Source organism: Suricata suricatta, chromosome 8 (assembly GCF_006229205.1).
Source record: "Suricata suricatta isolate VVHF042 chromosome 8, meerkat_22Aug2017_6uvM2_HiC, whole genome shotgun sequence".
Classification (NCBI taxonomy): Eukaryota; Metazoa; Chordata; class Mammalia; order Carnivora; family Herpestidae; genus Suricata; species Suricata suricatta.
Window position 1 is genome coordinate 18,353,414 of NC_043707.1, and position 16,468 is coordinate 18,369,881.

The 16,468-nt window shown below is 51.5% G+C and overlaps 2 protein-coding genes across 2 annotated transcripts in view; one reads left to right on the plus strand and one right to left on the minus strand.

Moving 5' to 3' along the window:
- Positions 1-3: 3 nt before the first annotated feature.
- AQP8 (aquaporin 8) lies at positions 4-5,363 on the plus strand (the record flags this gene model as incomplete). Its single annotated transcript, XM_029945701.1, has 4 exons — positions 4-105; positions 1,648-1,862; positions 3,582-3,716; positions 4,955-5,363. Coding segments are annotated over 4 exons (501 nt in total), but the record flags the coding sequence as incomplete, so codon positions are not given.
- A 4,483-nt stretch (positions 5,364-9,846) lies between these two features.
- Positions 9,847-16,468, minus strand: part of ZKSCAN2 (zinc finger with KRAB and SCAN domains 2) — a 17,837-nt gene continuing 11,215 nt past the window's right edge. The window contains exon 8 of the mRNA XM_029949661.1: positions 9,847-14,398. Coding sequence (XP_029805521.1) covers positions 13,476-14,398 — 923 coding nt within the window. The 3' untranslated portion in view covers positions 9,847-13,475. The remainder of the gene's footprint in view (positions 14,399-16,468) is intronic.

Below are 16,468 nucleotides of genomic sequence, written 5' to 3' on the forward strand. Positions count from 1 at the left end.
GTGTCCCTGGCGGCCATGCTGATCGGAGGCCTCAACCTGGCGATGCTCCTTCCCTACTGGATCTCCCAGCTGTGTGGGGGGCTGATTGGGGCCGCCTTGGCCAAGGTGGGTGATCCCCACGGGGGCTGGGCTGCTGGGTGTCGTGAGGGGAGTGGGGAGTCAAAGGCATCCTGCTGTTTTCCTCTGGGATTTTCCTCCACTGGGACTGGGTGGGGCCTTTTCTCCTGGGAAGGGAGCCTTTGGTTCTCAGACACACCTGTCCTGTCTGCGTCTGGACATGGCTCTTTCCACGAGGAAGCAGATGTGGGACTGGAAGTTTCTCTCCCTGAGGCCATCTCCGGTTTTGGAATGGCTTTGGATAATGTTTCTAGTGTTTTGCCATTCATTCCTTCACTCGTGCATTTATTCATTCACTCACTTGTTCATTCATTCTACAATAGGAGGGTTTGGGAAGACTTTGGTAGGTCTCCTCCAACTAACTTCTCCGCGTGTTCTCCCGTTTGCCTGCCTTTAAACTGAGTCCCTCTACCTGGGATGGGAGTTCACACCCAGTTAATGTCTGGAATCTTCTCCTCACCGGAGGGCTAGCTCCTCCTCCCTGCCACTCAAGTTTCATAGGCCCACACATCACTCCACGGATGGACTCCCTTTGTCTTTCACTCCCTTCCTCTCCCCTCCCTCCTTCCCTTCTCTCTTTTTCTTTCCTTCCTGTTGCTGTTAAGGCTCAGTCTAGCCAGGGGCCCTGCAAGATGTAGGGCTTGTGGGCACGTGTGTTGTGGGGTGCAGGGTCGCATTGCGGGGATGAAGGGGTGCCTGTTAGCCTGTCTGGGGTTTGGTCTGGGGCTCCAAGCACTGGCCCATTGCAGACTTTGGTCCGGAGTCGCATTTTGCCTCGTGTTCCCCTTTGAGACCCGGCTCCCCTGTCTGCAGGGTAGGGGTTGGACCTTCCTGCTCTGATCCAGGCTCTCCCTCCTGCCGGGCCACTCGCACACCTGCTGAACACAATAGTGAGCAGTGCAGGGGGGAGGCTCTGCTCACAGACACCCTCCCCAAGAAGTCGTTTACACAGCTTCTCTCGCTAAATCTCGGGCTCCTTCACCAGAAGTGACAGTTGGTCTGAAAGGGCACTTGCTGCCTGAGCCCAGAGCGCAGCTCATCACCTCCATCTTACCAAGGAGGACGCGCAGGCACGGGGAGGTCAGCAGCTGCCCAGCATCCGCCAAGCTGTAGGCGGTCGAGTCCAAGTTCAGGTCCAGGGTCCAGAGCTTGCTCTGCTCTCTTCCCTTTCCAGGTGCCGTGATGACCCCAAGGCTGATTGCCTGTGAGGCTTCAGGGCTCCCTCCTCCCTTCAAAGGGGCCTTAAAAGGGGCTGGCGGTGGGTTCATGGGGTCAGATGTTTGCAAAGTCTGTTGAGTAAGGCATTTTTGTGTTCTTTTTTTCAAAGAGGATCATCTAGTCACGTGAGGTTTGGGCCCCCAGCACCTGCAGCCACGGCTGGGTGGCCCCGTGTGACACATGAGCAAGAGGAAGCTCTCCCTGAGCCACACAGCAGAAAGCCTGTCACTGGCATGCGCTTCCCCTCAGCTCCCCGCCGTCCCTCTCCCCTGCCCTTGCTGTCAGGCTGAAGGGCTTTCCTTCTCTCCACAGGCAGTGAGTCCTGAAGAGAGGTTCTGGAACGCATCTGGGGCGGCCTTTGTGACGGTCCGGGAGCAGGGGCAGGTCAGGGGCGCGGTGGTGGCAGAACTCATCCTGACGGCCCTGCTGGCCCTGGCTGTCTGCATGGGCGCCATCAACGAGAAGACGCGGGGCCCTCTGGCTCCGTTCTCCATTGGCTTTGCCGTCACCGCGGACATCCTGGCGGGGTGAGCGGTCCTGGGCCAGCCTTCGGGGTCGGGGTCCCCAAGGAGGGGCCTCTCTTCCCTTCTAGTGAGTTACTGCCGTGGTGGAACGTGGGCCTCAATGACCCTTCTAACTCCATTCCAGGGAAGTCAAAACACTGGCTTCTCATGTGAAATTTTCCTTTCTTTTGAAAACAAGTTTTTTAAATGTTTATTTTTGAGAGAGAGAGAGAGAGAGAGAAAGAGAGAAGGGCAGAGAGAGGGAGTCAGAATCTGAAGCAGGCTCCAGGCTCTGAGCTGTCAGCACAGAGCCTGGCGTGGGGCTTGAACTCACTAACGTGAGATCAGCACCTGAGCCAAAGTCAAAAGCTCAACAGACTAAGCCACGCAGGCGTCCAGAAAATTTCCTTTTTTTGTAGCATTAATCAACCATTTCTGTGGGCTGCGTGTGCTGTTTGCTCAGCCTGTGGGCAGCCAGGGGTTAGCTTCAGACTTACAAAGAGCTTTCACACCCATTGACTCATCTAGGGTGGGCCCCTCAGGGGACACAGGAGGGGGTTAAGGAGAGGGGCTTGGGTGAGGGATTATTTCTCCCATTTTATGAGGAAACTGAGCTCAGAGAGGACACAGTGACTTATTTAAGGTCACTGGACAGTGGCAAATTAAAGGGCAGATCTGGGACAAGAGCCTAAATCTTCTAGTAAAGGGGACAAGGGAATCCCCCCTTTTTAATGTTTATTTATTTGAGAGAGAGAGAGAGAGAGAGAGAGAGAGAGAGAGAGAGAGAGAGAGAGAGAGAGAGAGAGAGGTAACTGTGACATCATGACCTAAGCCGAGGTTGGACACTCAACCGACAAAGCCACCCACGTGCCCGGAGGGTGCCCCTTCCTAATGTCCACCTCCTCGTTCTCTTGGACACAGAGCCAGGTCTAGGCTGTCCTGGCTCTGCCGCCCGCTCTGCTGCCTCCTTGGTTTGGGAGGTGGGGTCTGGGGAGTTTGTGGCGGGAGGCGCGCAGAAAGTGCGTGGAAAGCTGAGGCGGTGCCTTGCTGCCCCCTAGCGGCTGCTGGTTCATTTACAAGCCAATGATGCATCCTTTTGACTTGGACGTGGGATGGGGGGAAACCCTCAGCAGCCCTGCTTGCGTGAATGGGGCAAGGATACTGACACCAGAACCAGAGAGGTAGCCCTGGGGAACAGCTCCCCCCACCCCCCTAGGAGATGCTGGGCCCCAGGCTTGTGGCACAGCAGGGGCTAATTAGGGTTAGCTCTATTATACACTTGTGTGTGAATTATATTACGACTCCTGGGGTCCTAAATGCATTTTCGCATTCGCTCCTGAACGACAGCCTATGAGGTAGGTGCTTTCACCTCAACCGAAGGTCACACAGCTAGAAAGAGCTGGGCTGGGTTTTGAATCCAGGCCAGCCTGACTCTGAACTTCATGGAGTCGATGACAACCGCTTGCCTTGGCTCTCTCCACATTGACGAGGACCTAGACCCACCCTCTCTTCCTGTCGTCACTGAACAGACACTCTCTGCTGTCCGTTCTTCTAGAAGGGCATGTGGGGAGCGACAGACAAGCCTTCTGCTTTCTGGTGCTAATAGCCTCTTCACCTATGTCTTCTTTGGGATCCCCCCCCCCACCAGAGCCCCACGACATGGTGGCTTGAAGAGGGTTTCCGGGTGGTGTGTGACCCAGGCCTGGCTGGGATCCTGGTGACCACGTGGCTGGGTGTCTGCAGGGGTGCTGTGTCGGGAGCCTGCATGAATCCTGCACGTGCCTTTGGACCTGCTGTCATGGCCAGTCACTGGGACTTCCACTGGGTCTACTGGCTGGGGCCACTCCTGGGCAGCCTGCTTGTAGGAGTGCTCATCAGGTAGGAGCGCGACACAGGGTCACGGGCCCCTCTCATGGGCACCTGGCAACAGTCTCCAGAGCACCCAGGGCTACTGGGCGGGCATCTCACTTGGGTGTGAGCACAAAAAGGGGGAGCCTTCTTCAGAAGCAAAGATTGTGCTGCTATGGCCTTTGGTTTCAAGGGACAGAAATCCATCTCGACGTAGTTTATGTCACAAGGAGGAATTCAGCCGCCCACATGAATGAGAAGCTCACAGGTACCACTGGCTTTGGGTGGGTGCTCCAACAACGTCTTTGGGACTTAGTCTTTCTCAAGGGCTCTGCTGTCCTCCGGGCGGGCTTCATGCTCTGAGAGGCTCTCCAGCAGAGGCACAGATGCTCGGTGGAAGGGCCAGGCTTCTGCCAGCAGCTGGACAACCCCGGAAGAAATAGGCAGCCGCTCTAGCCAAAGGCCGGGGTCTGGCGTTCCCTGGTTTGGACTGGCGCAGTGCGGGTCATGTCCACCTCTGAGCCCGTCACTGTAGCCTTGGGGCTCAGGCACTCTTACTAGTGGTGTCTGGAGTTGGGGTGAGGTCAGCCTCACCTGCACGGCCGCAGGGAACACGAGTAGGGGAGCTGCTCATGGGGGGGGTCCTATCCACAGAGAAAGCCATGGAGATGGTGCCCCCAAGAGCAGGCACACCAGGAGATGCCATTCACGCGCAGTGCAATGTGGCTGGAGCTCCTTGGCCTCGTGCAGTGGGTACTAAGGTCGATGCCATCCCAAGTATATTATCCGCTTGACTCCTTCTTCTTTTGTGAGCCTTGAAGGTGTGCAGGGGCCTGAGTTTGGCTTTTATGTCTTCTGCTCCAGGGCCCACAGGGATTAGGGTCTGGATTTGGTACACGTTGGGCCTACCTCCCGCAGCCTGGGAGGGCATGGTCGCTGGGCTGGGCTGGTGGCTAGTGCCGTCATCATCCACCTGTGTCCCAGCTTAGCCAACGGGTTGGTGGTGAAGGCCATCACTGTCACTTTCAGAACGGCTGAGATGAACATCTTCAGGGAAAGGTTACTGGGAAGAAAACATGAAAGAGTTTCTCCCTTTCCCCAAGGGGAATTGGCTATTGAGGCTGGAAAGGCTCAGGAGAGCATCTCTCTGGAGAACTCTGGGCCTGGAGACACTTGAGGAAGGGCTGGGTCTCCCCTCCAGAGGCTGGGGGGCCTCATGGGTCCATCTTTTGTTTTGTTTTGTTTTGTTTTTGTTTTTGTCTTTGTAGGTTCATCATTGGCGATGGGAAAACCCGCCTGATATTTAAGGGACGGTGACCCTGCGATGGCGGCATTGCTGCGGCCCCGTGCGGACTGCAGACAGGTCACCTCCGGCACTTCCTGCCTGGGCAGAGCCCCGGAGGAGCCCCTAACTTGCTTCCCCCACACAAGCGCCTGGCTTCCCAGATAGACAGAACGCTCTCGGTTCTCTGAGACCCAGGCCCAGGGAGCGTGTTGCCAGCACGAGGGAGGGAGGCTCCCAGGAGCCGAACAGGTGGCTTCACTTCCCCAGGCCCACTTTCCTGCTTGTGCTCCTGCTCCCAACTTCACTGTTACAGAAGGGCCTTCTGGGGGTTTCCTTGCTTCCTGAGCTGCCAGGCTAGCTTCGCAATAAATAGCCCACTGTTTCCTTCCGGCTGCACTTGCCTTTTATTTTGGAAATGGGCGCTGCTGGGGAGGAAGCAAGTGTGGGCCAGGCCTTAGCCGTCCAGAGCCCGGACTAGAGTCCAGCATCAAGGCAGGTACTGAGGGTGCACACCGCCCAGAGCCCATCCCCCACCAGGCCAGACCCATCCTGGAGCTCCATCAGGAGCTCAGAGTCCATCCCCGATCAGAGGCCGCAGCGCCCCAAGGAGAAGCCCCACGCAGGGTCCAGGGTCTGGTTTAGTGCCCAGTATCACTCAGGACACAGATTGGCCCAGTTGGGGCGCTCAGTGGGGGAAGAAGGTGGGGATGGGGGTCGCCCAGAGCTGTAAGGACCGCCCAAGGAAATCGAGAATAGGTAATAACATAGGTCTGGTGAGACAGTGGTATTTGGATGGGAGATACAATGAAAGATATCATGAATAAGGAAGGATTGAAAAAAGATACAAAGGCACATTCCTAACTTCACACCTTCCAAAAAGAATGCATCTTCTCTGGAGAATCTATGGGTCACTTATGGAAGAGGGTCATTGTAACACCATCAGGAAGTGCCAGGGAAAAGTAATTCTCAACAACCAATGAAGATTCACCGACTTCTATGAAATGAACAAAATGCTCACCCCAGTAAAAATGGAAAAAAACCCAAACACCCAAGAGAAAGTCACCAATACTCTCTGAGGCTGCCTGGTGAGGAAACAGACACACTGCACACCCGAGCACCCAGAGCAGCTCCTGGAGACAAGGAGAAGAACAAATAACAGCAAACCTAAAAACAAAAACAAAACCAAAAGACAAATGGAGGAAATAATATGATAAAAACAGAAAAATGCAAATTAGAACATTTACAAAGACTGACAAGTGTGAAAAGTTAGTTTCATTTGGTTAAGTCATGAAATAAAACTTTGCAGGATACCTGGGTGGCTCAGTTGGTTAAGCATGTGACTCTTGGTTTCGGCTCAGGTCATGATCTAAGTTTGTGAGATCAAGCCCCGTATCAGGGTCTGTCCTGATAGCTCAGAGCCTGCTTGAGATTCTCTCCCTCTTTCTCTGCCCTTCCCCTGCTTGTGCTTGCTCTCTCTCTCTCTCTCTCAAAATAAATAAATACTCAAAAAATTTTAACTGAAAAAAGAAATAAACTTTTGGTAAGTCTAGGAAATAACATAGTTATATATACACACATACATGCATATATACAAGTGTGTACATGCATATGTATACATACACACACACACATACACATGCATGCATATGCGTGAGCACACGTGTGTAGCTAACACTGATCATTTACTCTGTGCTTGGCACTGTGCATAATGCTTTATATGCATCATCACATTTGCTCCCCACAGCCCTATGAGGTAGCGCAGTGGGTTGAATAGCATCCTGGACCATCCTTGAAAAGTGAACCTGGACCACTTTCTGACACCATACACAAAAGTAAACTCAAAATGGATGAATGACCTAAATGTAAGACAGGAAGCCATCAAAATCCTAGAGGAGAAAGCAGGCAAACACCTCTGTGACCTTGGCCGCAGCAACTTCTTACTCAACACGTCTCCAGAGGCAAGGGAAACAAAAGCAAAAATGAACACTGGGACCTCATCAAAATAAAAACTTCTGCACAGCAAAGGAAACAATCAGCAAAACTAAAAGGCAGTCAATGGAATAGGAGAAGGTATTTGCAAGTGACATATGAGATAAAGGGTTAGTATCCAAAATCTATAAAGAACTTATCAAACTCAACACCCAAAAACCAAATAATCCAGTGAAGAAATGGGTAAAAGACATGAATAGACACCTCTCCAAAGAAGACATCCAGATGGCCAGCCGACACATGAGAACATGCTCATTATCACTCATCACCAGGGAAATACAAATCAAAACCACAATCAGATACCACCTCACATCAACAACACAGGCAGCAACAGATGCTGGCAAGGATGTAGAGAGAGAATCTCTTTTGCACTGCTGGTGGGAATGCAAACTGGTGCAGCCATTCTGGAAAACAGTGTGGAGGTTTCTCAAAAAATTAAAAATAGAACTACCCTATGACCCAGGAATTGCACTACTATTTATCCAAGTGACACAGGTGTGCTGTTTCGAAGGGACACATGCACCCCAATGTTTGTATCAGCACTATCGACAATAGCCAAAGTATGGGAAGAGCCCAAATATCCATTGATGGATGGATAAAGAAGATGTGGTGTATATTAATATACAATGGAGTATTACTCGGCAATCAAAACAAATGTAATCTTGCCACTTGCGACTACATGGATAGAACTAGAGGGTATTATTCTTTAAAAAAAAATAGTTTATTGTCAAATTGGTTTCCGTATAACACCCAGTGCTTTTCCCCACAAGTGCCTCCCCTCCGTGACCATCACCGCCTTCTCCCCTCCCCCTTCAGCCTTGGTTCATTTTCAATATTCAATAGTCTCTCATGGTTTGTGTCTCTTTCTCTCCCCAACTCTCTTTCCCCCTTCCCCTCCCTATGGACCTCTGTTAGGTTTCTCCTATTAGACATATGAGTGCAAACATGGTATTTGTCCTTCTCTGCCTTACTTATTGCACTTAGCATGACACCCTCGAGGTCTATCCACTTTGCTACAAATGGCCAGATTTCATTCTTTCTCATTGCCATACAGTACTCCATTGTGTATATATACTACATCTTCTTGATCCATTCATCAGGTGATGGACATTTAGGCTTTTTCCATGTTTTGGCTGTTGTTGACAGTGCTGCTATGAACATTGAGGTACATGTGCTCCTATGCATCAGCACTTCTGTGTCCCTTGGGGAAATCCCTAGCAGTACTATTGCTGGGTCAGTGGGGAGTTCTATGGATAGTTTTTTGAGGAACCTCCACACTGCTTTCCAGAGAGGCTGTACCAGTTTACATTCCCACAAACAGTGTAGGAGGGTGCCCATCTCTCCACATCCTCGCCAGCATCTGTAGTCTCTTGATTTGTTCATTTTAGCCACTCTGACAGGTGTGAGGTGGTATCTCAGTGTGGTTTTTATTAGTATTTCCCTGATGATGAGTGACACTGAGCATCATTCTAAGTGAAATTTATTTGTCAGAGAAAGACAAATGGCATATGACTTCACTCATATGAGGACTTTAAGATACAAAACAGATGAACATATGGGAAGGGAAGCAAAAAGAATATAAAAACAGGGAGGGGGACAAAAACATAAGAGACTGTTAAATATGGAGAACAAACAGAGGGTTACCGGAGGGGTTGTGGGGGTGGGTGGGCTAAGTGGGTAAGGGGCTGTAAGGAATCTACTCCTGAAATCACTGTTGCACCACATGCTAACTGACTTGGATATAAATCATAAAAAGTAAATAAATTATAGTCCCACCATCTCCAGGTAGGGTTCGGTATTCACGTCTTGTGCAACTCAAAGCCAGTTTCCCTTCATGTCCTTGGACTCATCATGAAGTGTAGGGGGTTGTGACTAGCTACAGAACTGGTTTTTTTTTTAATTGAAGTATGGTTGACACACAGTGTTACATTAATTTCAAGTGTACAACAGCGTACCTTACGCTGGGCTCACAAATGTATCCATACTGTTGCCTGTCACCATACAACGTATTACATTGATGGTGTTCCTTGGGCCCCTCATTCCATGAGTAGTGACCTACTCATTCCATCATTGGAAGCCTGTACCTCCCACTCCCCGGCCCCCATCTATGTTCCTTTTAGTCCTTAAACACAAAGACATTCATTCGCCTCCCTTAAAGTCTAGTTGATTTAACTGGTTTCTAGAAATTGCAAATTTGTAGCCCTTACAAAATTGTTTCTCCCTTAGAGATTTAAAGTCTCTCATGTAATTCCCAGGTCTGCGTCTGTTCACAGACCTAAATCTCTGTGAGGGAATGGAGGCCACGTGATGAGGCCATCATTGTCACTTCCTCCCAAAAGGGTGTACGCATGTACTCAAGGAAAACACAGACAATTCACAGGGCGCTTAGACACGGACCCCGGGCCACTCTAGTGCTTGAGGGCGCTGGGCACCCGCGCCGGCCGCACAGGGCAGAGGAGAGCCAGGGAGAGGTGCACGCAGTCCACCTCCTGTGCAGGGGAAACTGTTGGAACTGTTACAGGAAGAGGGGTGGATGGAGACCACTGTGACTCTTCCAGGGAAAACAGTACAGGTGAAGGCACACCATAACTTTGGGGAGGTTGTGCATACTTGTTCAAGCCGCCAGGAGAGGCCGTGCAGTCCCCAGGGCCAACTCCACCCTAGAACCAGAGCCGTTCCTTGAGGGCGGTGGCAGAGGCAGCTCTGTCTGTGAGCAGCGGTGGCCTCACCAGCCTGCCTCCACCACCCCCAGCAGGGAGAGTAGGCAGGTGTATTCGCTCCAAAACTCTCTTGACAGAGCTACTGGGATCTGCTTTTATTACCTCTGTAAGTTCTCTTTTCCTTAATAGAATGCCTCCTTCAAATGATGGTAAAAACCAACGGGAGTCATTTATCTCAGACATTTATTCCACATACACGTTTCCAAGGAGACAGCTAAACAAACGTGGGTACAGGACAAGGAAGAGACACACATTGACACATGGAATGCACTGGGCAGCCCCGGGAACGGCTGCACGGGCTGCCCACTCCTTGCTTTGGGCCTCCCCAACCCCTGCCAACTCCTTCACAGCTGGGGCCTGCCCTTCCCCAGGTGCCGGACTGCCACACCACTTTCTTCACCATGGCCACCTGCCACTGGCCACTGGGGAGCCAGGGGCTGCCTGCTGGGGGACAAGGGTGACCTGGCCTTCCTCCTCACTGTGCCAGCTCCCGGTGCCCCTCTTCCCAAGGCACGCAGCAGGCTCCATGTGGCCAGGCTGCCGCATGCCGTGGTGGGCCAGGCAGAGCACCTGGTCTCATGACCTCTTCCTCGTCCACCCTGTGCCCCATCGGCTCACTGAACGTTAGAGCAGAGCAGTCTTGGCGATCAAGTTCAACATCTCTCCAGGTAAGGAATATGGGCCCAGAAAGGCTGAGATGTGTCACACGGCACTCAGTGATAGCGACAAGACTAAAACGTGTCCCTTTTGGCTTCTGGTCTAATGCTCACTCCCCTGGCCCAGAGGAGCTTTAGTGTATGTGTGAAGTTTCCATCTTTAAAGAAGACTTATGAATAAATTAGGGTGCATGGGCAATAAAATCACCAGTCAGAACTGGAGGTTATCTGTGGGGGTCACAAGGCTGGGAATGTAGGCCAGGTTCCAAAGTGCCCTGGATAAGATGTCAGAGAATTAAACGTCCATTTGTTCAAACTACTCTAAAAAAATAGGATTGGGAATAATTTTCAAAGAAACACAGTAGGGTTAAACAAATATAGGCGTTAGGTAGTGGGTTGAGGTGGCTTGTATATTTCGTTGAACTTTCCAGCAGCCAGGACAGAGAGAGAAAAGGAGGAAGTAATAAAAATCACAGTGTAATTTATTTTTTCTGCTTAGGATCAGAGCTTTCCCTGGTACTGAGGCCCAGAAAAAAACCTTTTCCGATGAATCTTCATAAAGGCAATGTGATGTGATATAAAAGACTCATGACCACTCATTTTGACTTTCATGCTCCAGCTGGAAAAAGACAAAATGCAAGTTGTCTTGGTCCAGGGTCATGGTGGGACCTTCGACCTCCTCAGACCAGAGACAGAGTGCATAAAGTTAGTGTCACGCACGTCCAGACAGCCCGTCGTCCATCAGGAACCCAGGTCTCGCCTCTGCGGGAGCCCAGGCATGTGAGCCTTACACAGAGCCGATGTGTCCCACCCGAGACAGAATGACTCTTGTGCCCGTCCCACCACGGGGACGTCTGTGAGGCAGAGGTACCGGATACAGTCGGGGCAATTCGGAAAAACTCTTTTGTAAGTGCGGATGATTTTCTCACAGTTGAGTCACTGAGCCTCTGCAAGTGACATGAGGGTAATGGGCACTGATTACCTTTTGCCGCAAGACTTCCTCTGTCATATTGCAAATTCCGGGAGAATGGGTACCGTGTCTTTTTCCATTTTCGTATCCCCTCCCTGTGCCTGGAAGACGGCCTTACACATAACAGTACTTAATAAATATGTAGGAGTAAATCATCTACTTTCCTGAATCATGCTTCAATACAGTTATCAATCTTGCGTACATATCACTAAGTAGTGATTTCTATGAATGTGCATCTCCAATAGTGCTGGACTTCCAGAACATCTACGCAATATAAGCACACGCCCACGGGCACCGCACGCATCTTACTGTGCTAGGCACACTAACGACAAGACACTGCACTTACCATTAAAAGTCTATAACTCAGACCACACACAGGAAGTCAACCTACTGAGGTGTGAACAATGGCAACATCTCCAACAAATGTAAATCAGAAACACTTATCAATGCGTACCTGAGTCACCTGCCTTCTGGCAGGCCACACCCTAATCCTAATCCAGCACCACGAACTGGATGTCTTTCTCCACTGCTCACCCTCCTTCGTATTCGGCTGAACAGGCCTGGAAAAATTCAAACATCCTCAAGGGAAAAACATGATCACCAGAGGTCCCCAAATAAGAGGACACCTGACAGGGCAGGAGGTAAGATCAAAGTATAACGTGGGCACAGCCCGGACTCTGGCTGTCCTTCCACTATGCTCGGGACTCCCCGTCCCCAAGGCAAAGCCGCCCCAGGTGGCCCACATATCAAGGCTGTAAGTGTCACCGGGCTCGTCCCGGAGCAGCCGGCCTTGGGTGACCAGGGTCCTCGGTCTCACCTAGAAGCTCCAGGAGTGAACGAATCCCTGCCCTTCCCACCACCACCTCCCATTTTGGCTCTTCCTTCAGTATCTGTTGGGCTGGTGCCAGGGGCTTTTGAAGAGGTTTCTCAGACCAACAGGTATGTGAGGAAGACAACAGTGTTCTCGACTGGAAGTTTCTGTACATCTTTTTGCTTCTCACTCGGTGAGCTACAGCATTATAGAAACGACTCAGGGCCCCACAGTTAGGCTGAAGCCCCTTGGAACAGGGCCTGGAAGCCTCAGAGAAGGAGGGCAGGTTTAACACACAGCCTGGAGGGGGCAGTCCGCACAAGGTGGCTCTCTGGTCTAAAGCAGGCCCAGGGAGTCTGACTGCTCTTAGAAATAGAGAACGTTTCCAGTTTCTACCTCACTTCCTCCCCACCCTCTTACAGTTTTAGAAAACCATTATTCTATAACATCGTACTACAGTGTGGGGTTGGGAGGCAGAAAATAGGCCAACGTGCAGTCACGTTCTAGGCAAGGACCAGAGCAAGTAGAGGGCAGAACGTGTCCGGAGGAAGAGTCTGCTTGATGTTAGTGGCACATGCCACAGGCATGCACCCTGTTCAACCGGAGGGGGCCTGGTGGGTCGGGAGAGGCAGATGAGAGCACCCAGAACAGCTACGAGGTAAGTGCTGGACCTAAGAGAAATGGTAAGGAACCGGATAATTACGTAGAGGCTGGAGAACCAGCAGCCAAGCGGGGGCGGGTGGGCTTCAGTCTTCAGGTGCAGAAAAGGGCAGCCCTGGTGGGTGGTGGGGTGCTTCTCATCTCCACGGAGGGTGAGAGGGCAGTAACGTGGTTTCAGGGGTGGTACTGGGCCTTCGCCCTAGCTCTGTGGCTCCACCAGTCACAAAAAGGGTACAATCACAACAGACTTCTAAAAGGGGCTGTGACACCTCAATGTCCCCGGTGACTACCTTCAAAACCGAGATGCGTGTGATGTTGTCCTGATCAGACTCCGGAAATTTCTGCCCCAGTAAGAAGTCTGGGATCAAGCTGCATGCAGGGTCCCCTGCGGTGGACAACGGGACATGTTCAGCAGGTCGGGTCTGTGAGGGACTTTGAACGTTGCTGGATTTGGCAATCCCGCCGCAGAGGCCATGACTCGCTGAAGGGACAGCCATCCAGAACCCCGCTTGGCCAAGGGAGCTGCTGAGGTGCACAGAAGGAGAGGACGGGAGGCAGGGAGAGGACGCCAGGCGGCCCGGTTTGTCTGTATTCTCAAGCCTGTCTCCGGAATCACACTCCCCAGCTGAGAAAAGATCGCTTCCAAGGATGGAGCGGGGAAAACGACTAGAGGGGCAGCTGAGGAGGAGAAGTCAATGTCAAAAAGCTTTCCTGAACTCCTCGGTCTTTTCCTTGGGCGGGTTCTCAGGGGGACAGGCGGGCGGGGCGTTTGGCGGAAGCTTCTCTCTCGAATGGACCTCCCGATGCTTGGCGAGCACAGCGCTCTTGCTGAAGCGTCTGCCGCACTGGGCGCAGCCGTAGGGCTTCTCCCCTGTGTGGACCCTCCGATGCTCTCGAAACCTGGTGCAGTTATTGAAGGTTTTGTCGCAGTCCGCACACCGGTAGGGGGTCTCGCCAGTGTGCACCCGGCGGTGGGCGCTGAAGTGGGAGCTGTTGGTGAAGCCCTTCCCGCACTCGGCGCACTGGTACGGCTTCTCGCCCGTGTGCGTCCTCCGGTGGATGATGAGGCTGGAGCTCTGGCTGAAGCACTTCCCGCACTCCCCGCACCTGTAGGGTTTCTCCCCCGTGTGGACTCTCTGGTGGGCGCCGAAGTTGGAGGAGTCGTTAAAGCTTTTCCCGCAGTCAAGACACTTAAAGGGTTTTTCTCCTGTGTGGATTCGCTGGTGTCTGATTAGGCTCCTGCTTCTGCCGAAGCACTTCCCGCAGACGCCGCACTGGTAAGGATTCTCCTTCTGGTGGGCCACCCGGCACATCAGGCGGGCGTTCCTGCCAAGGCCTTCTCCGTATTTGAGAAGCCGGTAGGGTCTCCTCCCCATGAAAGGCCTCGGATGCCCTGTGGCTCTCCCCAAATCTCGAGGCTGGGCCATCAGCTTCCCGGGCCTGGCTGCCTGGAGGCCTTCCCAGGGCCTTCCTGAGATGCATTCCCTTCTACGGTATCTGCCTGGATCAGCATTCTGGGAGACAAGCCTCATAGACTTTTCGATCAGTGCCCGATGCTGTCCCATGTCCCTGTACATTACCTGTGTTACATCCTCCTTGATACTACCTCCAATGTCAAAATCTGGGGAAAAAAAGACGAGAAAAATTTTCAGATTGGGTCCATATTAACATAACATGGCCTACAGGGCTCTGTCAGGGTCCCTGTATTCTCCTTTGGCTCTCAGGACCGTGAGGCTTCTCTGACTCACGATGCCTTATTTTCACTCCTTTCCCTCCACAGCCAGCGACACCTCGTACAAAGGAGGCTTGCAGAAGTGTTTCCTGATGCAAACTGTTATTCCCCATCCATATCCCGAGTCACATGGGACCTGCTCAGCCCTCTCCCGAAGTTCCACCCCCTCCCACCTGCCTTCAAAATTTCACATCTGCACTAGCACACACCTTGCGGCTCTAAGCTCAGGGCACAGTCCACTGACAAGGTTCCTCAATGGACCTCCAAGTTCATCAATATCTGAATACGTTTCTTTCTTCTCCCCAAATGTTCTTTTTCACTGCTTTTCTCCAGCTGTCTTACACACGGGCCACATGGGCTCAAATCTTCGTTCTCACCGTCCCCTTCCCCAAACTGGAACTACTGTCCCTCATGCTTTTATCCATGCTCCCCGTATACTGTAAGGTGCGTCCTGGACGCCAAGCTTTCCAGGAAGTCTGCTCGACAGGCAGCCGTGATGTGGTGGGAAGACAGAGGCTTTGGGGCCACACAGCCCTGGTTCAGATTCCATCCTGGGTACTTATTAACTGTGTGGGTTCTGTATTAACTCTTTATTATGGAAAACTCACACACGCAGCAAAGTAGAGACCGCAGTATGTGAGATGAACTTCCACGAACCACCCACCGGCTCTCACAATGATCTACTTCTGGCCAATCTAATTTCACCTCGATTCCCACCTGCTTCCTGATCCCTCTATCCAGACTATTATTATTATTTTTTTTTTAAAGAAAGAGAGGTGGAAAGAGAGGGAGTGTGTGCATGTGCGAGCAAAGAAGAAGGGCAGAGGGAGAGAGAGAGAGAGAGAGAGAGAGAGAGTCAGAGTCTTAAGCAGACTCCACACTGTCAGCACAGAGCCCAACTCGGGCTCAGTCCCACAACCCTGGGATCATAACCTGAGCTGAATCAAGAGTCAGATGCTCAAATGACTGAGCTGCCCTGGTGCCCCTACCCAAAATCTCATTATTTTGAATCAAATTCCAGACATTGTATTATTCCATCCAGGTTTGTGTGATCCCCAAGCCCGTGTTCCTAAGCATGTTGCTATGCTGCCTTCTTTCTACTTGCCAGTTACAACACCCCTCTCTCGGCACACACAGAGTTGAATCTGCAGATAAACCCCCCCACCCCCCCCACGTCTGGAGGCTGCAGCATGGGTCAGGGAGAGGAGGGCATCCATCAGCCGGTCCGCTAAGTGAAAGCCCCAACAATGCCATCATCTTTCATTCTGCAGTTCTTTTGAAGCAACCTCATCGGGTCCAACATTGTCCTGGGGTTTGGAGGAAGTCACAGCCCAGTGGCTGGCTCTGACAGAACCTGCCAATCCAGTGACAAATGTGCAGCTCGATTTAAGAAATGAGATTAAGTTCTTTCTATCCCAACTTTTTCGAGGTTTTTTGTTAAGAAGGGATGTTGTATTTTGTCAAATGCTTTTTCTGCATCTATTGACTCGACACATCCCCAAAAGCAAGGGAATCAAGAACAAAAATGAACTATTGGGACCTCATCAAGATAAAAAGCTTCTGCACTGCAAAGGAAACAATAAAAAAACCTAATAGGCAAACGACAGAATGGGAAAAGATAGTGGCAAATGGCATATCAGATAAAGGGCTAGTATCTAAAATCTACAAGGAACTCACCAAACTCTGTACCCAAAAAATGAATAATCCAGTGAAGAAATGGGCAGAAGACTTGAACAGACACTTCTCCAAAAAGGACATCAAGATGGCCAATAGGCACATGAAACGATGCTCAGCATCACTCAGCGTCAGGGAAATACAAATCAAAACCACACTGAGATACCACCTCACACCTGTCAGAGTGGCTAAAATGAACAAATCAAGAGACTACAGATGCTGGCCAGGATGTGGAGAGACGGGCACCCTCCTACACTGTTGGTGGGAATGTAAACTGGTACAGCT